This window comes from Schistosoma mansoni, chromosome W, assembly GCF_000237925.1.
Source record: "Schistosoma mansoni strain Puerto Rico chromosome W, complete genome".
Classification (NCBI taxonomy): domain Eukaryota; kingdom Metazoa; phylum Platyhelminthes; class Trematoda; order Strigeidida; family Schistosomatidae; genus Schistosoma; species Schistosoma mansoni.
This window is the reverse complement of record NC_031502.1, coordinates 21,739,376-21,765,892: the sequence shown is the minus strand read 5'-3', so window position 1 is coordinate 21,765,892 and position 26,517 is coordinate 21,739,376. Positions and strand designations below refer to the sequence as shown.

The following is a 26,517-nucleotide window of genomic DNA, read 5'->3' as shown; positions in this document are numbered from 1 at the left end:
AAACCCACCCCCCAATTAATATAACAATCACTTAAACAAAAGGAGGTTTTGATTTGAGCTATTACTCAATCACTGATGAAACCTACAACGGTAACGTCGGTGTGCCTTTTAACGTTGCATCACCATTGTGCGGAAGTTCGTATTGATGATACAATGCAGAATTCTAGCTGACTTGTACCCCGTAGATGCTGAGAAAAAGCGTACAAAAGAACAGCCTACTGTCTTAAACATTTGAGTAGACAGTCATAATAGATGACTATCCTTAATAAAGGAGTCCAAGACCCTCCTCGACCAATTCATCCAGCTTCAGAGAACAAAACTCCACCAAAAAAGGACACATACATATATATCACGAGGTTAAGATCATTTATCACTAACTTATAATTATAATTTATGAATAGATCTGCATTGCCTATTCCTTGGATTTCAATACACTCAAGTTGAGTAATTGAATAAAACTCTTAGTCATGGATTATTTGCAATAACTTATCTGAGACACAGCTTCTGTGTGAAAGCTAATGATACTATCCGGCTTTTCGAAAAGAAGCAGCAGTGAGAATTCGAACCTGCAGTCCAGACACTGAGAAAGTTGGATAAAAAAATCTAACTAATCCTACATAAATTATTATTTACAATTGGTTAAATAAGTCGATAATTGCATGCGGAGAAAAAATTACTAAACACCAAGAACGAATTTTATTCAATTGACTATAAGTAAACAAAACACTTATAATGAAAAAGGGTACTATATTTACTAAATTAATCAAACCAGACAATGATATACTCTATTTATAAAATAATTTAAACAAACAACTACAGTATGGTAACCATTAGCAACAAACTCTGCAGATATAACTATTCGACAAAATAAGAACACAAACAACAAAAAAGATATTATTTACAAATAAAATCACTAACATTGTTGATATTGGGTAAACCTCAAGTATACGTCTAAGTGATGACCTTCAGGTGACAATTGTTTCGGCTAATCAGAAAACTTGAAAGGCAAGTGAATGATTAATCAAGTTAGGAACTAGGATTATGATATGATTTCTAAATTATAGCTGATAACGGTTCCTAATGAAAACTTTAGTCCTAACATCCAATTTTAACTCCTAATATAGGTGTTTCTTCAAGTCAATTCCCAAGTTTTTAGGCATCACTGCCAAGGTTAAACTTGGTAGCTTCAAATAAATTGAGCATTTTATTTATTAGGTGAAGATTTTATTTACTTGACTTTAGGATGAATGTTCCTTAATTTGAGGACTGATATATGCTATCGGGTTCCCCAAACTTAATTAGGTGGAGTTCGAAGTCAAGCTTGCTAACCACCGTTTATAATGAATCCTTTCAGGTAGACTGTTCTTAACAACCTAAAATCGAAACATAGTGTACACGATATACAATCATCTAGACTGGTGTGATCACACTGCACTTTGATCGGCAGAATTCAATCAACAATAAAGACGACTAGACAAAATATAATATATTGGTTGCTATCCAGGTATCAATCAGTTTAAAAACTATATTCCTGTAAAAATGTTTCTTTAAAAAACTTTACTGAAATGACAAAGAAGTTCTAATGCAAGAAAAAACAATTTACTAAACAAAACACTTTGGTGTTAATGTGATCTTGAGGAGTGGCCCCCTAAGAAAACCACCTGCTTCGGTTTAGGCGCCCGGACAGTATCCCAGTGCTCACATAAACCAACTGATTTGTGTGGCACATATATATTTGGTGCTTTCTTGTACCAATATTTATGTTTAAATAGAAATAAATAAATAAAATGTCATCTAGCCAACTAATCTGCACCAATAGTTAATGTATTCGACTTTCAGTCACTAAGTCGCAGGTTCAAACTCACCCCCAAGCTTTATGGTTTAAGCAACCGAGGAGTACCACTACCTACCACACTTTGATTGTGAATAAAAGCTAATTATATGAACCTGTACGTGATTGATAAGTTGTTAACAAAAACAGGTAACCAACGTAGTCCTAGGAGTACTACGATGTCGAGCCACATGATCGGTGGAAAATGATCAGTAAAATGGATTAGAAATAACACGATATACTCAATTAGTGTTCAGTCATAGTATACACACATGTACATTTACAACAGTCTACAAGTAAGCGAAGTAACGGCACCACAATCAGAAAGAATAATGGAATTAATATGAGAATTTATTTCAACAGAAATGTACAAATCAATAAGTATGTTTATTTCTTCTTCATTGTCTTCCATAATAGTAGGCAAATTTAAAAGTCTAACTGATTTTCACGCATTTTGGAACATGTGAGAACTGTTTCCTGTGCATTGGATCTATTTACTGTATCAGATAGAGAAGGTGGTAAGTGAAAATGCTGTGGAATAATGAAAAAGAAAACGGATTAGAAGAGAGAAAAAAGTGAAGACAATTTGATTAGTTTATATTCTCCTAGGGAAAAATTATGCCGTTATCCAAAATTGGGAATAATGGTTTGGTTTGTTAAAACACTCGGATTGTTTTATAGGTAGAGATCTCAGTTAATGATAGTTTTATTGTATTCTAAATTGACTTACAAACCTCGTCAAATCCGGTTATGATAGGATCAAAATCGCTCGAACTCACTATTTCATATGCGATTGTAAGTGACTGATTCTTTGTTTAACTAAATCGAATTATAATGGGATGAATTCGGCTTCGTATAATTTATGGATGCCTAAATTGATTAGATGTTTGATTGAAATTTTTTGTCTCAATAGTTTTCATCACAGAAAAGAGGAAGACCAATCTGAATTGATTGACATCCACTGCAAAAAATCTTACTACCATACCGTCGTCAGTCGTCATCTACAACGTTGGACCAGGCACATACATGCATCAGTCCAAGTTGCCACACCTCATAAACACAACAAGACGAGCACCAAATTTATAGAAATAGTTACCTCAATTGTAGTAATATATAAAAGAAAGTTTGTGTATAAAGATATAATACAGGAAGAAAGAATGAGTTGGTAGAAAAAAAGGTATAAAGTCTACATCTACCAACATGGCTCAGACTAGAAGTTAGTGGCTTCAAGCACTGATGCTACGTTTTGGTTTGGCCGCCCCTAACTCTTTTCCAACAATCCCCTACACTAGTCAACATTGCGCGTCGTGGTAATCGGTGTTCAGGTATACGTAACACGTGGCCCAACCATCTCAGTCGATGAAGATTCATGACCTCATCAACTGGTTTACCATCATTCCCGAATACCTTGCATTTAACCTCGCTATAACTTACCCGATGATCCCAGAAGATGCAAGCAGTATTTCTAAGACATTTGTGATCAAATACTGGGAACTCACGAGTATCCTCTACTCTTAATGATCACGTTTCGCAACCGTAAAGTGGGACAGAACGAATTCCTGAGCAGTATACTCGTCTTTTTATTGATAGATGGATATCTCGCCTTCGTCATAGGTGACGTAAGTTGGCAAAAGCCAAATTAGCTTTCTGGTTCATTCCGATCACAAATCAACATTAATCCCAAGAAAGTAAATGAAAGTAAAACTGGTAGCTCGGCTTCTTGCTTACTAATTGATAGGTAAGTAGTATTTTCTTCGCAAATTACTGTGGCTTTCGTTAATTGATTTTAGTTCCATCCCATCAGCAAAAACTTGAGAACACACAATTCTGTTTAGAAAGAGAACACCTTGAACAAGAGAACGAGCTTATATGGCACTTTTGTTATACAGAATTTTGAACAAACAGAAATTTTACGCTTTCACTCATCAGTTAAACTGTCGTTGTAAGTGAACTACCATCTTCTAGAACATTATATAATAATCCTTAGTGAGCAGTTAACAAATCAATATAACTTAAAAACAAGAGTTCTACGCCATGTACTCTTCCCTGAAATGACTTTTCTGTGTGTCTTTGAAAAACTGTATAGACGTATAAATAAAAGTAATTTTCACCTGAACAACTAGCTGATGTCGCTTTATCTTGAAACACCATTCAAGTGTAGCTGATCTGAAAGCCGGTTCAAGTGTATTTCCACTGATTAACCAAGGAATATGAATAACTGTGAGTAGACCATCATATTCTGAATACACTGGATTCGCTTGTATCTGATCACGCAGACCTTGTACTCGAAACACATAATCACAGTAATGAGATAGACGAGTCAATAGACCAGGCGGTAGCTAAACAATGAACAAGTTAAATAAATAAAACACAAATTAACATGGAGTCAGTTGGGTATAATTTATATAATTTACTAACACAAATAATGGACGCATATGAGTTACTGATTGTGGTACAAATTATACAATTTTCCAGCATTTTAACAGTTTCATTCAAGTAATCTGACTTCTTTTTACATGACTGAGACCAATATTCAATAATTTTATAGATGAGTGCCATGTTATCATCTGATTACTATCTCTTCCCAGTCGACTTGTTCATTAATCATCTCATTTCCTGAGTATGTGGTTATGTACACACACAGACAGCGCGAGAACTAGTGGTACCACCCAGATCAGTCGAATGCTTTGTCTATTAAACTATCGCTTATTAATCATTACAACACTTTTCACTAAGCAGTGGCTTAGCATACATAATACATCACACCTGCTATATTCTGTAAAAATTTATAGTCTGACTGACTCACTTATTCTTCTATTACACTAAACCTTGACATTTTTTAGCCGATGATTATACTACATACAGGGAGAGCTCGGAAATTACTGATGATCAAATATCTGTGAGAAATGAGTTTAGTACCCACAGTTGGTTTTATCGGTTTGCATGCAACACTATGATGACTGGTCATTGGATAGGTAAACAAATATAGAGTTAATTGGATAGTAATAAAACCAGTTAGATAAGTTTAGATGAACAAACAGTGAGAGATTTGGTGCTATTCTTATGTTTTGGGAAAATGAAATTATCGGTCCATAATTGGTAAAAATGACCTGATTTAGTAAGCACGAATCAACCCTGACGGTCAATTCTTATTTCATTGATAAGTGACCCACAAAACTAATATATTTCCCAAATGCTTGTCTGTTGAGTGACATTTAATCACATTTACCTGGTATATAAGCACGTAGCCTTCCTAGGAAAACCTTATTCTGCTGTTCGGTTGCGTTGTCCATTGAAACCGATTCATTCAGGGTGTATATCTCAATAATTCGCTCACATGAGAAGTTATCATTCCGCCACATCATACTGATATTCATAATTTTAACGATCACAAAAAGTGGACCATTATGCTAACTCATCTAAAATCATCCTCTATAACACTCATTGATTAAACATTGACAAACACTGAAAGCTTGAATATTTGTATTTTGAAAGGTGATCTAATTGAGTACAGACAAACACGGAACTTGAAAATGGTAGTCGATTTGAATAGTGGTGTTAAGTGAAGATTGGGCACATGAAAAAATTTCAAAAGATTTGTTGTGTTAAGATTATTGAAATATACCGTCTGTTTCTAAGGTTTATTGCTAGAATACTAACTGATGAGTTAGAGTTACTAACTCCATAAATCCATAAAACATAAAACTTTTGAAGAGTAAACAGATAAATCTAAGTAGTCTATTATCTCACTTATTATATATTTTGCTTAAATGAGACAAAAATTGTTTTCCCTTGCTCAATGTAAATGATTATTCATAAGTCTACACTACATATGAGTGTTTGTTGGTAAGTCAGTAGTCATGAAAATAAACTCAGCTTGAGACAAGTGTTTATTGATCCAAGTTGGCACATTTTACACAAACAGATTTAGAGCGATTTCAGGACGAAATATTCTGATTTCACAGTATTTGTTTTAATGGACTAGCATGGTCTCATTTGGTAACCTTACTTAACGACGCCTCCGCAGTAGTAAAAAGAATGTAAAATATGGAACTTGACTTAGAATATGCCGATGACATAGTTCTATTTGATGACGACGCTGACAAAATGCTGTCTTTTGACCACCGTAAGCAACAATGCAAGCATGTTCGGGATGCGATTCTCTCCCTTGAAATGCAAAATATTGTTTCAGGATTGGGTTGCATCGGCACCTAAACTAATGATAGGGAGTGAAGTAGTTGAGCATGTCGACCGCTTCGTTTATCTTGGGAGTCGCCCCGAAATGCCTTGGTACGGCCGAGAGTGGGGAGAGTCCGCTCTTCCTCTCGAAATGCTCTCACATGGCCAGCGAATATATAGCCTCTGCCAAGGAAGTCCTACTCACTGCCTTCTCGCAACACGGCTGTTGTTTACGAAAGTGAGAGGACGAAAAGCGAATGTTCGGCGCTTTAACCGGGTTGGTGGACACGGAAACTTCACCTAGGGGAGTCAGAAAACCCTCATTCCAAACCAATGGTGCACATGGGCTGGCCCCAGTATCCTGAGGGAACAAATGGCGTATGAACCTGCTGTTGGTCAACGGCTACCATGGGACTGCATCTCCTCATGATGCTCCACTGCATTGTGGATCAGACCTTTAGGTCAAAGGCTCGGGGTGTGGTCCCCTAAGAAAACCACCTGCTTCGGTTTGGGCACCCGGGCAGTATCACAGCCCACACACAAATAAATGAAATGATGAATTCTATTGACGATACTATTCTCGCTCATATTAGAAGCAAGATAATTTACACTATTATTATTATTACCATTATTATTATTATTATTATTATTATTATTATTATTATTTACTACGTCGCTTTTTCACTCCCTTTATTCCCAAATTGTGTATCCTTCCTTTCCAACTTATGCAGTAGCTCGCTCTTGGTGGAAACTCTGTCCTATCTAAACGATCTCCAGTCACTGTCTGGTTGAAAGTGAATGCTTCCACCAATTACGAATACTGAAGCAGTCTTTCTGAAACCACGTACGCCGTTCAAGCTGGCTTACTTCAACGTTCGCACACTAATGCAGATCGGACAACAGATGGGGCTGGCTATGTCTTTAGAAAGTCTTAATGTTGATGTTTGCTGTCTATCCGAGACCCGTATTCAAGACTCTAGTGAAGTACTACAAATTCGCTCTCCATCTGTCGCTTCGAAAAGCTTGTTTCACGTGCGCTTATCCGGGGACTCTGTGGCATCTTCGTCTGGTCTTGCAGGCGTTGGTGTTGCACTAAGCGCTAGGGCTGAGGCAGCACTAATCGATTGGATCCCCATTAACAGTCGGTTATGTGCTGTTAGATTAGAAAGTTCCATCAAAGTGAGAAGAAACCGGCGTGAGAAACGGTGTCTTTTCGTCATCTCCGCCTATGCCCCGATAGATTGCAGCCCGGATGCAATCAAGGATGAGTTTTACCACCAGTTAACAGTTCTTCTCCAGAAAGCGCGTTCGACAGATATCGTAGTATTAGCCGGAGACTTGAATGCTCAGGTCGGGCGTCTAGGCACAGAAGAGAGTCGTTTAGGTGGCCGATGAAGACTTGTTGGTCGCAGGACAGATAACGGGGACCGTTTGCTGCAACTGTGCACAGACCACAACCTGTTTCTGGCTAGCACTAACTTCCGGCACAGTCATCGCCAGTGTGCCACCTGGCGTCCTCCCTCTGCATCTCAAGCCTGGACTCAGATTGATCACATCGCGATCAGCTACCGCTGGCGTGGTTGTGTACAAGACTGCCGCTCCTTTTGGAGTACCTATCTGGAGTCTGATCATGCCCTGGTCTGCGCCAATCTCACCTTACTTTTCAGTGGCCGAAGGATTGACCACCACCAACGGATCGATGTTAGTAAACTGGCTGCAACTTCTGTTGCAAGTAAGTATCGAGCGGAGCTAGCTTCTAGGCTAGCTACCATCCCACCGAAAAGTATAGATGAGCGTTGGTTGCATCTTCACGACGCCATGAAAATGGCGAGTAAAGCCGCTTGTGGCTTTGCGAAACGTCCCGCTTACAAGCACTGGGTTTCTTCTGGCTCCTTACAACTGATGGAAGCCCGTCGGTCTACTCCGGGTGACCGTGAGTTTGACCACAAACGAAGGCTGTTACGTAATGAAATCGGGCAAAGCTTGCGTAAGGACCGAGAAGCCTGGTGGTCGGAGCGTGCTAATGAGATGGAAGCAGCAGCTGCATCTGGTAACTGCCGGAAGCTCTTCCAACTCATCCGAGCCACTGGCAGCAAGAAGTCTGGTGTGAGTGAAACAATCTATGAGGATGACGGGATGCCAATCACTAACATCTCTCGACGTCTTGGACGATGGACGGAATTTTTCGAAGGGCAGTTCAACTGACCTGCTGCTCCGGCAACATCAACCAGCTTGTCCTGCCCCTCCCATGGCCGGTGACGACTGATCCACCAAACGAGGCGGAAGTCCGCAAGGAACTCCAACTCTTGAAGCGCTACAAATCACCTGGCCCAGATGACTTACCTCCGGCTCTTTTTAAAGATGGTGGTGACTTTCTGGCTAAGGAACTGACGGTGTTGTTTGCAAAGGTTTGGGAGCAAGAAAGTGTTCCAACATCATGGAATGAGTCAATAGTCGTCCCTATCTTTAAAAAGGGTTCACGTTGTTCCTGCAATAACTACCGGGGGATAAGTCCACTTTCGATCGCGTCCAAACTATTGGCTTCTATCATTCTTCGTAGGTTGTTTAAAACCCGAGAACGATTGACTCGCGAGGAGCAGGCTGGTTTTCGTTCTGGTCGAGGATGCATTGATCACATCTTCACCCTCCGCCAAATGTTAGAACACCGTCATACTTATCGCAGGCCAACTATCGTAGTGTTTCTTGATATCAGGGCTGCCTTCGATTCGTTGGACAGGACTGTTCTCTGGGATTGTCTATTGAAGAAGGGTGTGCCTGAGAAGTTCATTAACATCTTAAAGGCCCTGTATACGAACACCTCAGGCAGAGTGAGGGCATACAACCACCTTTCTCCCTTGTTCCGTTCGAGCAGTGGGGTTAGACAGGGTTGCCCAATCTCACCATTCCTCTTCAACTTTGCCATCGACGACATTCTGGAAACAGCTCTGATGGATGTAAGTAATGGAGGTGTGGATATGTTGCCTGGAGAACGACTTCTCGACCTCGAGTATGCGGATGATATTGTCTTACTGTGCGATAATGCCCAAGGCATGCAATCCGCACTTAATCAGTTGGCAATCAGTGTCCGCAGGTACGGCATGTGCTTTGCACCCTCCAAGTGCAAAGGTACTCCTACAAGACTGGCAGGATTCTCATCCTGTACTCACCCTGGATGGTGAGCAGATTGAAGCAGTTGAGAAGTTCGTGTATCTAGGTAGCTACATAAGTGCTGGTGGTGGTGTGAGTGATGAGATTGATGCACGTATAAGGAAAGCCAGATCGGCTTATGCCAATCTGGGTCATCTTTGGCGCCTTCGTGATGTTAGTCTGGCTGTAAAAGGTCGGATTTACAACGCGTCAGTGAGAGCAGTTTTGCTCTATGCTTGTGAAACCTGGCCTCTCCGAGTTGAGGATGTTAGACGTCTCTCTGTGTTCGATCATCGTTGTCTCCGAAGGATTGCTGACATCCAGTGGCAACACCATGTTAGTAATGCAGAGGTTCGGCATCGTGTGTTCGGGCGCCGAGACGATAATTCAATTGGTCTCACCATCTTGAAACACCGACTTCGGTGGCTTGGACATGTTTTACGAATGTCGTCCCAGAGACTTCCACGTCGTGCATTATTTGCCGACTCTGGGACTGGTTGGAAAAAGCGGAGAGGAGGTCAGTGTATGACATGGTATCGTGGCACGAAAGAAAGCTGCAAAGGGCTAGCTTCTGTTGGTCCTTCACGACTCCCTGGCTGGGGTCCGAGAGATGGTGCAACACAGTGGCTAGAGACGTTATCAGATATGGCTCAGAATAGAAGCCAGTGGCGATCCTGCTGCAACCTTCTTTTACTTTCTACATAAAGAGTGGTTCTAACTTTCTTAACTGAAAGAGTCTTCTGGTTGTACATTTCAGTCCGCCTTATCTTTTCATCCCTTCTCTTCCTACTTTCATTATTTTGTGTGGCGCATATGTATCTGGTGCCCTTTTGTACCAATATATGTGTTTAAATAAATAATAAATAAATAAGTCTGGTGTGTGACGGATACGGAAGGCTCGTCTAGCTTTCGCCAACTTGCGTTATTTATGGCGTAGGCGAGATATCCATCTAGCAACAAAAGGACAGGTTTGCTGTGCAGCAGTTCGTTCCGTCCTACTTTATGGCAGTGAAACATGGCCGATAAGAGTAGAGGATATTCGTAGGCTACTAGTATTCGGTCATAAGTGTCTTCGAAGCATTTCTCGTATATCCTGGGACCACAAAGTAATGCAGGTCTTAGGAAACTGGTACTAGGTAAGGATGGAAAATCGATTGATGAAGTAGTGAAACTTTATCGTTTGAGATGGCTGGGACATGTGTTACGTATGCCCAACCACCGACTGTACCGACGTGCAATGTTTTATGGTGTATGAGTAGGTTGAAAGAAAGTTAGGGGCGGCCAGACCGAAACGTGGCACAAATCCATGAAGTCACTGACAAATGGACTGAGCCATGTTGGTAGATGTAGACTACCTGGTTGGGATCCGCGAGATGATAACAATCGATGGTTAGAGATCCTGAATGACATGGCTCAAAATCGTTTGCAATGGCGAAGGTGCATCCACCCTTTGTGTTTTGTCAAATTCTAATCTTCTGAATTCTTCATGTCCCTTTTTTTCTCTTTCCAAATTTATTTCATTGGATTATACTCCTTGAATAACATCTTCAAACCCTAATCTTCCCGATTACTGCTTATACTTTTACTACCTCTACCACTAAAGGATTTGAATCGACAATTGCATCTCTGTGCTGTGGTATGGCAACTCGAACTGATGTACATACGTACGATGTTCTACGTTGTCGCTGACTCACTGAAAATATAGAATTAAACTCAGCCAAAAAGTGTTACATTATAACAGACAGAACAAATAATGAAGAATCTTAAGCAGAACCTCACCTTTATTGTAGGTAACGTGATGAAAACTGTACAGTGACCGTTTTGAATTAGCAGGCGTAATGTAGCAAAGAAACTAAGCATATTCCTGTAGAACTGTTGAGTATCTTTGCAATAACCCCACATAGGAGAGCCGCATGAGTTTACCACTGAGGATAAAGTATTTCGAATGCTATAAATGAATGAACAGCAAGAAACAAACCTATCCGTTGTATAACTGAAGACACTTTTGTGTTCGAACGGAAAATAGTTAATTTTTGAATTAAACTGGAGAGATTAGTATGCAATCTATAGGAGTGAAATGACAGACTTTAGAATTAAACAGTCATTACGTTTTTTTACTATCCGGTTGGAAATAAAAAGTTGACACATTTTTCTCAGATATTCGAGCAGTTGCATTCATAGGCATGGTCACATTGAAATGATGTCCCAAACTTGACACAGATGAATTGACATTCTGGAAGTAAAGTGTCATGTAAGAATAACAATGATGATTGAAACCTTAACGTTTGGGACATTTTGATAACGCCAAGCAATTTTAAGATCTGAAATTTCTTCTTTGATCTCATTTGTAGAAATCATGTGATCTGGTAATTTCTAAAACATTACAGAGATATCACATTAGACTATATTTTAAATTATTCTTACAGATAGTAAACTGTCAAATGTTTCCTTTGCACCATAGAATATACTATGACCCGATAATATACCTTCAGCTACGAACAAATTTAAGAGCAGTTTTGCATATGTTTGGTGAAAATCTGGCTCTTTAAATTAAAATTGAAATTAAAAATACTTCATATACTGTACCAATAAGAATTATACTTCCTGAAGTTACACCACCACCTATAAATATTGATGATACTAGTTAGAAAAAAGCATTACCAAGTAACTCATCCAGTGAAGGAATCCCAGTAGAAATTAAGAATGTGGATAACTTAAATGAACGTTTTACACCATTCATGTCACAGTAACGTGTAACCAATACTCACAATTCCGCTTTTACAATGACTTTCCAACCTGAAAAATTGAAAATGCTTATTTAAAAGAAAACACGAAAACTTAACGTAAAGACAATCATGAAGAAATTCACATAAGTATAGGTTAAGAGGGGATGATTTTTTATCAGGGATTTAACAGTTTTTAGCTTAATTTTATCTTGATTCGGACACTTGGAGAGTAAATTTATACAACAGAATTTATTGATAGACAGGAATTTATAAAATTTGCTTCATCTCTCGAACTTTCAATAATCAATATTACTAGGAAGTCGATCCCGACCGTTGCTGCTACCTTGATGTGGTGGTCAGGCTTGCCTATCGTGATGATTCAATCGAGCTATACTGGCTGGAACAATCGTTCCTCAAGGTCCTACCATGCCAGGCAGGTCGGTTGAAGAGCGGTGAGACTAAAAGCAGCAATCCCAAGGTCCGAAGGCGAAGTCGTACTGCCGACTGTACAGAGGTGTGACGGCAGTAAGGTGTTTCCTTCAGACAACCAGCATGACAGCAATGCTGCCTTCCCACAAGGAGGGGTGGGGTTAGAAAAGGTCGACCCTAAAAATGCACACCTCGTCTTATCCCACGGATTTCCGTCTCCGGCGGTAAGGTCCTTTGAAGAACGGAGCTAACACAAAAAGGTCGTGTGTGACCGACCTCAAGCAGTTGTCCCTTGGGCACTGCGGTCACGCTCTCAGGTCATTAAGACCACTTCTAACCCAATTTCCTTTTCAGGTACCCCTAGAAGAACCCTTCCACGGTGTGGGCAACCGGGAAGTGATAACTGCCCTCATACCTCTAACAGCAATCAAGACCACTGTATTCATAATCAATCTCCTTCCTCACTTCCTACTATTCCTTCTACCTTGACTTTCAACACTAAACTTCCTCTCTCGGTTTCCTCCTCAAGTGTCACCATGGCCAACAATTCTAGTGCGCGAAACGCTGTCCCAGGTCTACTAAAACCTCGCTCCAAACTACACATTGGAGCCTTCAACGTACGTACTTTAAGTCAAATCGGTCAACAGGCCTCCTTAGCTAAAACCCTAGAATCTCGTACCATTGATGTATGCTGTGTCTCCGAAACACGCATACAGGATCCCAGTGTGGTCATTCACTTGACCTCACCTCGCCAAAATGGACAGCCAACGAAATACACCCTCCGTGTATCTGGCGACCCGTTGGCTAGTTCTCGTGGACTTGCAGGTGTAGACATAGCACTAAGTACAAGGGCAGAACAGGCACTATTAGAATGGATCCCCGTTAACAGTCGCCTGTGTGCTGTCCGGCTAAATGGCTCCGTAAGAACTCGGAAGGATAGGGACACACGTCGTCGCCTTTTCGTCGTTTCTGCCTACGCTCCCACTGACTGCAGCCATGATGAAGTGAAAGATGACTTTTACAGAAAACTCTTTGAGCTTCTTCAGAAAGCTAAGCGCTCAGACATAGTAGTCGTAGCGGGTGACTTTAATGCCCAGGTAGGCAGCTTACATCAAACAGAAAGACATTTAGGTGGGTGTTTTATTATTCCGGCTCAACGAACCGATAATGGTGATCGTCTGTTGAAACTATGCTCAGACAATCATTTATTTTTAGCAAACACTAATTTTAAGCATAGGGAGAGACATCGTCTAACATGTCGACCACCTTCACCAAACCAACGATGGACTCAAATAGACCATATTGTCATCAGTCATCGTTGGAGAGGCTCAATAGAAGATTGCCGCTCGTATTGGAATACTTGTTTAGACTCTGATCACGCTTTAATACGAGCGCGCATTTGTCTGCGCCTCACTGGACGCAGGAAAAGTACACTAAGTAGACCCATTAGGATTGAACTGGAGGACAAGAAAGCCAAATGCGAATTCCAGAAACGACTGAGTTCACATCTAGGCAGTTCTGTAAACGAGACTGACCCAGATGCTGCTTGGAAAGACACACGAACAGCTGTGGAAACAGCAGTAACATCTATTAGTTATTTAAACCACAGGGCTCCAAAAAACCAGTGGATTTCTTCTAAGTCTATTTCACTGATGGATTCGCGTAAACTCATCCCATCAGGCTCTGAACACGACGAAGAGCGTAAACAAATTAGATCTAGGTTAACTAAAAGTCTAAGGAACGATCGTGAGCAGTGGTGGGCAACGAAAGCAAAAGAGATGGAAAAGGCAGCGGCTGTAGGCAACACCAGGCAACTATTCAGACTAATAAAATAGACCGGAATTAAGAAGTCAAGTGTAAGTGAGACGATCTCGGAAAAAGATGGAACCCTTATCTGCTCTCAACCCAAACATTTAGAACGATGGGCGGAACACTTTAAGAAGCAGTTTAGCTGGCCTTCAGCTACTGCACAACTACCCACTATTCCCAGAAAACCTGAATGGAACATTGAAGTAGGCCCCCCGACCCTACTTGAAGTTCAAAAGGCTATAAGTAATCTGAAACGAGGAAGAGCAGCTGGTCCAGATGGATTGGCTCCAGAGGTCTTTAAATATGGTGGTCCAATTTTAGCGATTAGGTTGACTAATATTCTGGCTAAAATCTGGGAGACGGACGTAATCCCATCTGACTGGTCACAATCTCTGATTGTCCCAATATATAAAAAGGGGTCAAAATCATCCTGTGATAACCATAGAGGGATTAGTCTGACTAACATAGCATCTAAAAAACTAGCCTCAATAATTATCGGGCGCCTAACTAAGACTCGTGAACTGCAAACACGAGAAAATCAGGCTGGCTTCAGACCTGGTCGTGGCTGTATCGACCACATATTCACCATTCGTCAAGTTTTAGAGCACAGACACGCTTATCGGCGTCCGACAATGATAGTTTTTCTTGACTTGAAAGCAGCATTTGACTCTGTAGACCGAGAGGTTCTGTGGCAGTGTCTGTCATTGAAAGGTGTACCTGAGAAGTACATAAACCTTTTGAAGGCTCTTTACTCGAACACTATTAGTCGAGTAAGAGCTTATGGCGAACTGTCATATGATTTTACAACCTCAAGTGGTGTCCGTCAAGGTTGTCCACTATCCCCGTTTTTGTTTAACTTCATTATAGACCTGTTGCTGCAAATAACACTCTCTTCGACTGAATCTACAGGAATTGATCTCCTACCAGGGGGACCACTAAGCGACTTAGAATACGCAGATGACATAGTCCTGTTTGGTGAAGACGCTGACAAAATGCAGAGTCTTCTGTTGGAACTCAGTAATAATGCCAGGATGTTTGGGATGCGTTTCTTCCCATCCAAATGTAAATTGTTACTCCAGAACTGGCCTGCGTCAACACCTGAACTAAGGATAGGGAGTGAAGTAGTCGAACGTGTCGACAACTTCACTTATCTTGGAAGTCTGATCAGCCCTAATGGGTTGGTGTCTGACGAAATCTCAGCACGGATTCAGAAAGCTCGTTTGGCTTTTGCCAACTTACGTCACCTATGGCGAAGACGAGATATCCGTCTATCAATTAAGGGACGAGTATACTGCTCAGCAGTTCTCTCTGTTCTACTTTACGGTTGCGAAATATGGCCATTAAGAGTAGAAGATACTCGTAGGTTACTAGTATTTGACCACAGATGCCTTAGAAATATTTCTCGCATCTGCTGGGATAACCGGGTAAGTAATAGTGAGATTAGACGCAGGGTATTAGGGAATGATGGTAAATCAGTTGATGAGGTCATGAATCTTCATCGACTGAGATGGTTGGGCCACGTGTTACGTATACCTGAACACCGATTACCACGACGCGCAATGTTGACTAGTGTAGGGGATGGTTGGAAGACAGTTAGGGGCCGCCAAACCAAAACATGGCATCAGTGCTTGAAGTCACTAACTTCTAGTCTGAGCCATGTTGGTAGATGCAGACTACCTGGTTGGGGTCCGCGTGACTATCGTAACCAATGGTTGGAGACTCTGTGTGACATGGCTTAGAATCGATCACAATGGTGTGGGTGTATACACTCTTTATCTTCCGTTAAACCTTAAGATTAAAATTGCTTCATAACTTTTTTCCTTCCTATACTATATCCTTCTATACAACCTTTCTTTATATACTACCACCACTAAATTAATTACTTCTATGAATCCGGTGTTCATCTTGTTGTGCTAACGAGGTATGGCAACTTGGACCGATGCATATATGTGCCTGGTCCTACGTTGTCGCTGACTGACTGAGGAAGTCGATATCGGAGGTCTCAATGAATGTTTTTGGGTGACAATGGTGTTTCTTAAAAAACGTAGAAAATTGAGTTATGTTATAATTCGTGACCGCCTGGATACCCTGTTAATGTTCAACGTGATAATACCGCCAATTAGAGAGCAGTGAATTATAGACCGAACCAATGACACACGAAACCCGTACGAGCAGTCTAGAGTACTTGTCGATCCTGCTTTCTGCCTAACCCAACTATTTAAGTCCAGAACATCAATTTCAGACTCTGTGGTGTGAATCATTTACTTCAAGCATACTGGGTTTATATACCAAACAGACAAACCACATCGTGCCATAAAATAGGAAAAGCAACATTTGTACAAGATTTAGCCAAATGTGGTTGTGAATAGGGGAGATAGTAGGTGATAGAAAGGGCATAATTCAAGAATGGTAAGTCGTATAACAATAGTTCATTATTTATTTATTTATTTAAACACATAAATATTGGTACAAAGAGGCACTAGATAAATATGCGCCGCACAAATCTCATTTGATTTCTGTGAGGGCTATGATACTGTTCGGGTGCCCAAATAGAAGCAGGTGGTTTTCTTAGGGGGTCACACCCCGAGCCTTCGACCTAAAGGTCTGATCTACAAGGCAGTGGAGCATCGTGAAGAGATGCAGTCCCATAGTGGATGGTGGCCAACGATTGATTCATATGCCATTGTTTCCTTCAGGATACTGGAGTCCATGTGCACCGTCGGTTTGGAATCTGAGTTTTCCAACTCCCCTAGGTTGACCCTCCGTGTCCACCAACCCGGTTAAAGTGTCGGACATTCGCTTTTTGTCCTCTCAATTTCGTTAACAACAGTAATGTCACGAGAGGGCAGTGAGTAGGGCTTCCCTGTTAGAGGCTGTATACGCGTGGCCATATGAGAGCATTTAGAGAGGGAGAGCGGACTCTAGTCACCCTCGACCGTACTAGGGCATTTGGGGGCATGTACTTATATGGAAATAATATAACTCTACCTTGTACAATTCCTATTGCTCAATAAAGATAAAAGACTAAATTTTCATCGCTGCATGCAATAACTCATTAAGAAGCTAGATCGGAGCGGTTGAATTGAACAAAAATGCATTTTATGCAATCGATAGAAAACAGAAATCAACATTCATGAAAAACGAATCCCTTGAATGTTTAGAACAAGTTGTATCATGTTTCATGCTAAGAGTAATACGTTAGAAACATTACCAATACTGGAACGGTCTAATTCGGGAATAGATAAAATTAAAAACACTTTTGTATTGTTACAATAGCGCTCAAGTAACAAAATAATAGGCTCTGTCAAAAGACCTGTTACCTAACATCTTTTTAAACCATTAGTCTGCATCTACGTACGTCACTCGGGCCCACACTATTCATGAACTGATGCTGTATTCTGTGTTGACCACACCTAGTTTTTTAAGCAATTTCTATACCAACAAGTATATTTTGTTTAGCTAGGCACACGTAGCACTCGTTCAAAATATCTTAGTCAATAAAGATACGCAACTAATTTACCTAATACCCAATACATAACCTCAACACTCCTCTCTAAGTCGTTTCACCATGTTTGAGCTAATCGGCAACCCCAACGGTAGCAAACGTAATCTGCAAACAGCTGTTTGGTTTATAAATGCCGACCAAAAAAAATCGATTGCGCTTATTTACTTGCCATTTAAATATCGGTACAAAAGGCCACGGGAATTAGATGAACTACACAGAGTAGTCATTATTCAAATATTAACAGATACGAAGATTACGCCTACCTCATACATCTAATTCCACTACTGCACACTCAAATGATGGCATCGCAAACAGTATTGTTGGATTTCACTACGATTCCTATGCTAACGTTACTTTTGACATGTGGTTCAGGCATTAAGTGAACCTATTTAAATTCGATTTTGCCAATCAAGATGATGCTTGGAAGGTTTTCTTGCTACTTCGGAAATTTAGTTCAAGTGAGTTAGGTAGGTACGACAATTACATTTTGCCTCTGATCACACGTGATCGTTCATTTTCTGACATTATCCATCCATTAAACCAACAGTTTGGAGATAACTCCCCATTATTCAATACACATTATTGATGTTTAAAAATGATTATGAACGAAGATGCTGACACCCTCAAGTAAGTGGTTTTCTTAGTGGCACACTCCACGAGTCTTTAACCCAGGGGTCTAATCCACAAAACGATGGATCAACGTTGGGAGATGTAGTTCCATATTGACCGGTGGCCGATAATGGGTTTACAAATCGTTTGCTCTCTCAAGATCCTCGAGCTCATGTACACCATTGGTCTGGAATCAGGGTTTTTCAACTTCCCTAGGTGGGTCCTTCGTATTCACCAACCTGGTCTAGGCGCCGGATATCCACTTTTTGTCTTCTCAATTTCGCAAACAACCCCACCGCATGAAGGCAGTGAGTAGGACTTCCATGGTAGTGGCTCTATACACGTGGCCATATGAGGGCATTTCCAAGAGAGGACTCCTCACTCTTAGCCGTACTAGTGTTTGAAGGAGGTTAAATCAACTATACACAAAACCGAATTATCAACGCGAACTTATTTAATAACGTAAGATTAAAAACAAGATCAGTAGACATGTTGGTAGGTTTTTTCTTTAGTGAAATTACATGCTTGTAGACAAAATATTAGCCGCTAAAATGATTTGAATTCGAATCAGTCAGTCAGTCAGTCACAACGTAGAACTTCGTACGTACGTACATCAGTTCGAGTTGCCATACCACATTAGCACAGAGATGCAGTTGTCGATTCAAATCCCATAGTGGTAGAAGTAGTAGGAGTATAATCAGAAATCCAAAAGATTAGGGGTTTCAAGAAATTATTGAAGGAGTATAGTACAGTGAAATAAATTTGGAAAGAGAAAAAGATAAAGACATGAGGAATTTAGAAGATTAGAACTTGGGAGAACACAAAGAGTGGATGCACCTTCGCCATTGCAAACGATTTTGAGCCATGTCATTCAAGGTCTCTAACCATCGGTTGCTGTCATCTCGCGAATCCCAACCAGGTAGTCTACACCTACCAACATGGCCCAGTCCACTTGTCAGTGACTTCATTGATTTGTGCCACGTTTTGGTCTGGCCACCCCTAGCTTTCTTCCAACCTACTCCTACACCATGAAACATTGCACGTCGGGGCAGTCGGTGGTCGGGCATACGTAACACATGTCCCAGCCATCTCAACTGATGAAGTTTCACTACTTCATCAATCGATTTGCCATCCCTACCTAGTACTCGTTTCCTAACAACTGCATTACTTACCCGGTGGTCCCAGGATATACGAGCAATGCTTCGAAGACACCTATGATCGAACACTAGTAGCCTACGAATATCCTCTACTCTTATTGGCCATGTTTCACTGCCATAGAGTAGGACGGAGCGAACTGCTGCACAGTAAACCCGTCCTTTGGTTGCTAGACGGATATCTCGCCTACGCCATAAATGACGCAAGTTGGCGAAAGCTAGACGAGCCTTCTGTATCCGTGCTGAGATTTCGTCACATACCAGACCACAAGGGCTGATGAGACTTCCAAGATAAGTGAAGTGGTCTACACGCTCAACTACTTCACTCCCTATCATTAGTTCAGGTGTCGATGCAACCCAATCCTGAAGTAACATTTTGCACTTCGAGGGAGAGAATCGCATTCCGAACATGCCTGCATAGTTGCTTATAGTGGTCAGAAGACTCTGCATGTTGTCAGCGTCTTCACCGAGTAAAACTATGTCGTCGGCGTATTCTAAGTCGACAAGTGAGTCTCCTGGTAAAAGTTCAACTCCTGGAGGTTTAGCTGATGAAAGTGCTATCTCTAAAAGTAAGTCAATGACAAAGTTAAACAAGAATGGGGAGAGTGGACAGCCCTGACGAACGCCACTTGTGGTAATCAGTTCTGATGACAGTTCGCCATAGGCTCTAACTCGACCAGTTGTGCTCGAGTAGAGAGCCTTTATGAGGTTAATGTACTTCTTTGGTACTCCTTTCAGTGACAAACATTGCCATAGAACCTCACGATCAACAGAGTCAAATGCCGCCTTAAGGTCAAGAAATACTACTATTGTGGGACGTCTGAATTTGTGTCTATGTTCTAGGACCTGACGTAGGGTGAATATCTGGTCTATGCAACCACGTCCAGGTCGAAAACCAGCTTGGTTTTCTCTAGTCTGCTCTTCACGAGCTTTGGTTAGGCGACCTAGTATTATTGAAGCTAATATTTTAGACACTATATTAGTCAAACTGATCCCTCTGTGATTGTCACAAGAGGACTTTTGTCCTTTCTTATAAACTGGCACAATCAGTGATTGGGACCAGTCAGATGGAATTACGTCCAGTTCCCAGATTCTACCTAAGACCTCAGTCAATCTCACTGCTAGTACTGGACCACCATCCTTAAAAATCTCAGGGGTCAACCTGTCAGGGCCTGCTGCTCTCCCTCGCTTCAGATTTCCTATAGCTTTTTCAACCTCACAGAGGGTTGGAGGACTTACATCAATTTGCCATTCAGGACGACTGGGGATCGTGGGTAATTGAAGTGTGGCTGAAGGCCAGTTGAACTGATCCCTAAAGTGTTCTGCCCATCGATCCAACCTCCTGGATTGAGAATGAATTATATGCCCATCTTTATCTGAGATGGTTTCACTGATATTCGGGTTCCTAATACCGGTTTCTTTAACGAGTCTGAATAGCTGCCTACTGTTACCTATTGCCGCTGCCTTTTCCATCTCTCTTGCTTTCGCTACCCACCACTGTTCACGATCATTACGTAGACTTCTTATAAGCCTGCGCTTAAGTTGACTCCGCTCTTCGTTATGCTCAGAGCCAGGTGGGATGAGTTTACGAGCATCTATCAGTGCGGTAGATGCTGCCGAGATCCATTGTTTCTCCCTAACGTTATGGTTTACCTTATTAGCGGATATCACTGCTGATTCCACAGCTTTTCGGATGTCATTCCACGCTGCCTCGGGGTGGACACAACTTACATGGCTGCCTAACTGTTTTTCTAGTTGTTCCTGAAATATATTCTTAGCTTGCCTACCATTAAGTAGAACCCTTAGAGGCTTCCCTGCAGTGTCTTTCCTACGTCCAGTAAGACGCAGACAAATACGTGCTCGCACTAGAGCATGATCTGAATCTAAGCATGTGCCCCAGAATGAGCGACAGTCTTCTATCGAGCCCCTCCATCGGTGGCTGATAGCGATGTGATCTAATTGGGTCCAACGTTGGGACGAATTCGGGGGTCGCCAGGTCAAAAGATGTTTTTCCTTATGCTTAAAGTTAGTATTTGCAAGAAATAGGCGGTTATCTGAGCATAGCTGCAACAGACGGTCGCCATTATCTGTTCTTTTCGCCATGACACCATAAGATCCACCCAGGTGTCCTTCCCTTTCACTTAGTTTACCTACTTGAGCATTAAAGTCACCTGCTACTATTACTACATCAGAACGCCTAGCTTCTCGGAGAAGGTCAGAAAGTTTCCTGTAGAACTCATCTTTTATATCGTCTGAGCTGCAGTCAGTGGGAGAGTAGGCAGAGACGACGAAGAGGCAACGACGAATTTCCCTATCTTTCCGAGTCCTTACTGATCCGTTTAGTCGAACAGCGCATAGACGACTGTCTACTGGGATCCAGTCTAAAAGAGCTAGTTCTGCCCTAGGACTTAATGCTATACCTACTCCAGCGAGGCCACGGGAAGCAGCGTCAGGGCTTCCAGATACACGGAGCGTGTATCGAGATGAAACTTTATTTTGATTAGGTGCGGTCAAATGAATGACACTACTCGGATCTTGTATGCGCGTTTCGGAGACGCAGCACACATCGATGGTGTAAGATTCTAGAGTTCTAGCTAAGGAAGCCTGTTGTCCTATTTGGCACAATGTTCGGACATTAAAAGTTCCTATATGTAGTTTAGAGCGTGGTTTCAAGAGACCAGGAATAACGTTCTGTGTACTCGAATCGTTTGCCCTAGCGGTGCGACGCGATAAAAGGACGTGGGAAGGGTTAGTCGAGGAGATAACAGAGTTATTAGGTGTAGGAAGGATTTGAAAGCGACCAACTTGGTCTTGTGTGCAGTTAAGGGTATGAGGGCTAGTATCACTTCCCGGCTGCCCACACCGTGGAAGGGTATTTCTTGAGGGACCTGAAAAAGAAGTTGGATTAGTGTTGGTCTTAACGACCTGGGAGCGTGACCGCAGTGCCCAAGGGACATCTGCTTGAGGCCGGTCACGCACGGCCTTTTTGTGGGGGATTTTTGACGTGTTAGCTCCGTTCTTCAAAAGTCCTTACCGCCGGAGACGGAAATCCGTGGGATAAGGCGAGGTGTGCATTTTAGGGTCGACCTTTTCTAACCCCACCCCTCCTTGTGGGAAGGCAGCATCGCTGTCATGCTGGTTGTCTGAAGGAAACACCTTACTGCTTTCACACCTCTGTACAGTCAGCAGTACGACTTCGCCTTCGGACCTTGGGATTGCTGCTTTTAGTCTCACCGCTCTTCAACCGACCTGTCTGGCATGGTAGGACCTTGAGGAACGATTGTTCCAGCCAGCATAGCTCGATTGGATCATCACGATAGGCAAGCCCGACCACCACGTCAAGGTAGCAGCAACGGTCGGGTATTGAATTCGAATGAAACACAAGCGTCTGGGAGGCTCAGATTTTGAGGGTCACTCAAGACCTAATTATCAGATTTCCTTCTTTCCCACCATAACATATAACTTAGGGAAGCTTATGAGAGCGTAGTACTTATCTATCATGAAATGATACTCAGCTACCTTGTTAATCTCATTTAAGCGAAAGGTTTAAGACGTCTTAAGATAATAAGTTGCATCATTTAAGTTTAACTTCTCCTTATTACCTACTAAAAAGCCTACGACTAGAAATAAAATTGTCAGCCAACTATTAACAACTCGGGATCTGAAAAAAAGATACGCCGACCTATCTAGCCATAATTCACATTAGTACAATAAAAGAACTAAAAACTGGAACATAACTACTGTGACGGATGGGGATACATGGTCTCACTAATTGATTTACCACATTCACATAATACTATAACACCCCGTATTGCTTGTTTCATGGTTCCAAAACACAACAACGATTATACGGAGACAGTTACTAACAACATATGCATGTCTTCTACTTGCATAGATCATGCTGCACAGCTAAGAATTAATGAGAGGACTACCGGAAAGTATTCCCAACCTTCGATAGAGATATGTACATCATAGCTATGTCACTGGTTGATAATCTTAACAGAAATAATAAGTAGTGGAAAAGGGATGGTTATTTTGAACAAGATTAACTTGATTGCTATAGATTCGAAACAGATGAAACGATTTAGTTTCCCACAATGCGGAACAATGTGAAACCTGGGGATAAGACTGCGTTCTCGTTGAAGGCCATATTACTCTGGGAGAGTGACTGAAGATCCAAAGGACAATCACTTAATCCTGATCACAGGATCATTTTTTTAAGTTGTACTCAGTACTTTACAGATCTTATCAGCACTAGAACACTAGCTCAGGATGAGATGTTCTTATTTGCAAACTGACCTTTTCCAGACTCATCATCCATCCATGAGAAAGCAACATCACCGGGGAAACACAAGTCCACCTTCAGGCTTAACATAAGCTGCCCTTTGTCTTACCGCCCTCCGACGAACCAACTTGAAATAGTAGCATTCAAAGGAACAAGTGATCTAGCCCTGACAGTCCAAATAAGTTGTCACAATAAGCTAAACTGAGTGACTTAGGGGCTCTTATCCATTAGGTCAAAGGTTTAAATTCTAACTACTTCGGTTTGGGCAGCAATAGAGTAATACTACCCTCATAGAAACACTTTTTAAATGTATTTCGAAGTCTAATACTTCAACCAGTACTTGGTAGACGCGTTACTAAAATGTACAAACACTGTATCAAGATAGCGACCACGGGTTATCAGATTGAGACTAGTGATATTTTTAACTACTCTATTTTAGACACATGTATATAATGAAACTGTCACACAATTACTTAATCGGTAACATTTTAGGCATGGGGATTGGTGATACTAACCGGTTGAGTTTGAAAGCAGCAGCCGACTTCAATTTTCTCTAGACATGCCTTATCAACATTTTAGAGGGATTCAGACAGTATGTTTGCACAGTTCAGATCGATAAGTTCATACAGCTGTATCAATATTCTATGGCAGTTTGAATCGACGAACAGATGTGCCAAAGTTTGTACTGCTTATAACTGATTGAAGCTAATGCGGTGTTTTGAAACGACAACCATTCCCTTGTTCCAAATCTACTGTTAGCTGGTAGATGGCTATGAACGATTAGTAACGGGACATGCAAGGCTGCGTTCGAAAGTCAAACTATAGAAACACAGTTGGTCGAAAAAGATTGGTGGGCAACCTGCAGTCCAGGATCCAGTAACCCTGGGTTAGTTGTACCCATTTCAAATTAAAAATAAGGCAAACGAATAAACAGTATAGCAGAGTCGTCTTACTCGGTAAGGAATAATTAACTTTCGTGTGCAATGACAGCTTTCGGCAAAGAAATTATTTTGTTTCTCATGTTAAATTTACTGCTTGGCATTAAAACTTTTGACAAATTCATAGTGATCACTGTGAAATTTGGCTAATGGTATGTCATTCTTTTTAGGGCTGTCAATGAGTATGAATTCACCTCGAGGGAACAGACGGAACTATTATGATAACTGCCGGACGACCGTGTGCTAATCATTATGGTCAATCAGGAGACACTAAAGGTATGTGAATGACTCGAGTCACTCGCTTAGTAAAACTGAAAACTCCAAAGGCATGAAATTTTAGCCTAGACTATGAATGAAGTACCACTGAATGTTCCTTTTCACATTTCATAGGGTGTTTCGGAGAAATACACTTCACAACAATCAAACAAAGCACACTTACCACGATACATACCACCACAAGCTCTGAGGGTCGCAAATAAACGCGCTGGTCCAATAGCCAATACTTTTGTCACGTGTTTGTATAAACCACAATTTCTTTGCTCTTGCTTTTTGTTGTTTTGGTACTGTCCCTGGCATTTGTTTATGTTCAATGAGTAGTAGTCTAGCCACTCGACTCCATTAGATCTAGTCTGCCTGATAGTTATTTGTGGATTTGAGATCCTATAATTAGAACGGGTGTGTCTGTCTCAAGAAAGTAAGGCTTTTGGATACTATCAGCTATCATATTACCATGCAGGAGGTTGGTCGGCTGAAATGTGGAAGCAATTATGAGATAATATGAGTACTATTTAAAAAGACAGTTGTATTGTTTCTCGTTGAGGTAAATTCACTGTTTGGATCGTAAATTACGCATCAAAACTACTGTTTACACTTTCAAAGAATTTATTTCACTTAAAGTGATATTGCATTTGCGTGCTTTGATCTTGCTTTTGTGTATTTACTGCATCAAAGCATTCTTGGTCAACTTCGGCTTCATTTATTTCGTAGCTGTAAATAAATCCCCTAAACCAATAGCTCTGTAAGTGTTCGACATTGGATGCTGACCACATTAGTTTTAATGGACTCATTTAGCTGAAGGCGCTCGGTCATGCATCCGCACCACATCACGGTTTGGAACGGCGTGCGCAACATCTCCTGCGATCATTAGCCAGATTAGATCAGTCACACCTCAATATATTGATAACCCATCAAATATATCTTCCAACCTCCTCGCTTCTGACTTTTGATTTCACTGGGTGGGAGCGATTCACGTATGGAAGGTGTTACTAGTAAAGTGTTGTCAAACTGCAATACCTGTAGTATTTACAATTTCATCTAGGTTTGGGATTTATCTAACACATCCATCTTGTCTACCATTCTAGTTAATTTTTAAGATGGTCGGCTCTGCTCACAAGTGTGGACAACCATATTGCTTATGCCCTGCAGAAGAAGGAATGCAATTTGAGGAATGTAAGAAGTGGTTCCATAAGATTTGCATCTGCTTAAGTCCCACTGCCTATAAAAGGTGTTCAAAGCTTAATTCTCAATGGCTATGTATGTTTTACTGTTCGAGCAAAACGTCACTCATTCAAGAAGCAATTAGCCTTCTGGCATTAACTAACAAAAAGGTTGACGAGGGCCGTACCGGTAACATGGATACTGATAACGAAGAATGTACCAGTGTCGTAAGTGTTGCCACGGCACGTGCCAGACACCCAACTGTGCAACACGAAATAGAGCTTTCTACTCCAAAACAATTAATGAGCGATACACCTTTAGATATTGATGAACAAGTTGCTACAGCAGCGACTGATGATCCGGCTAGAACCATTATCATCCCGAGTAGTTCTTATCTGAATGCTGCGACTGATGGAAAATGGATGACGCGGAAACGTAAAAGAGAAGGAAAGATAGACAAAGAAAACG

The 26,517-nt window shown here is 41.3% G+C and overlaps 1 protein-coding gene across 1 annotated transcript; it reads right to left on the bottom strand.

Annotated features, from left to right (window-relative positions):
• Positions 1–2,166: 2,166 nt before the first annotated feature.
• Smp_015800 (hypothetical protein) lies at positions 2,167–25,122 on the bottom strand. The gene is made up of 10 exons (XM_018788971.1): positions 25,052–25,122; positions 11,819–11,953; positions 11,744–11,779; positions 11,582–11,700; positions 11,435–11,530; positions 11,266–11,390; positions 11,136–11,221; positions 10,937–11,082; positions 3,943–4,170; positions 2,167–2,362 (listed from the first exon to the last, which is right to left on the bottom strand). Exons 2-10 carry the CDS (start codon positions 11,895–11,897, stop codon positions 2,258–2,260), a joined length of 1,020 nt encoding a protein of 339 aa, XP_018654461.1. The 5' UTR covers positions 11,898–11,953; positions 25,052–25,122; the 3' UTR covers positions 2,167–2,257.
• Positions 25,123–26,517: the final 1,395 nt, after the last annotated feature.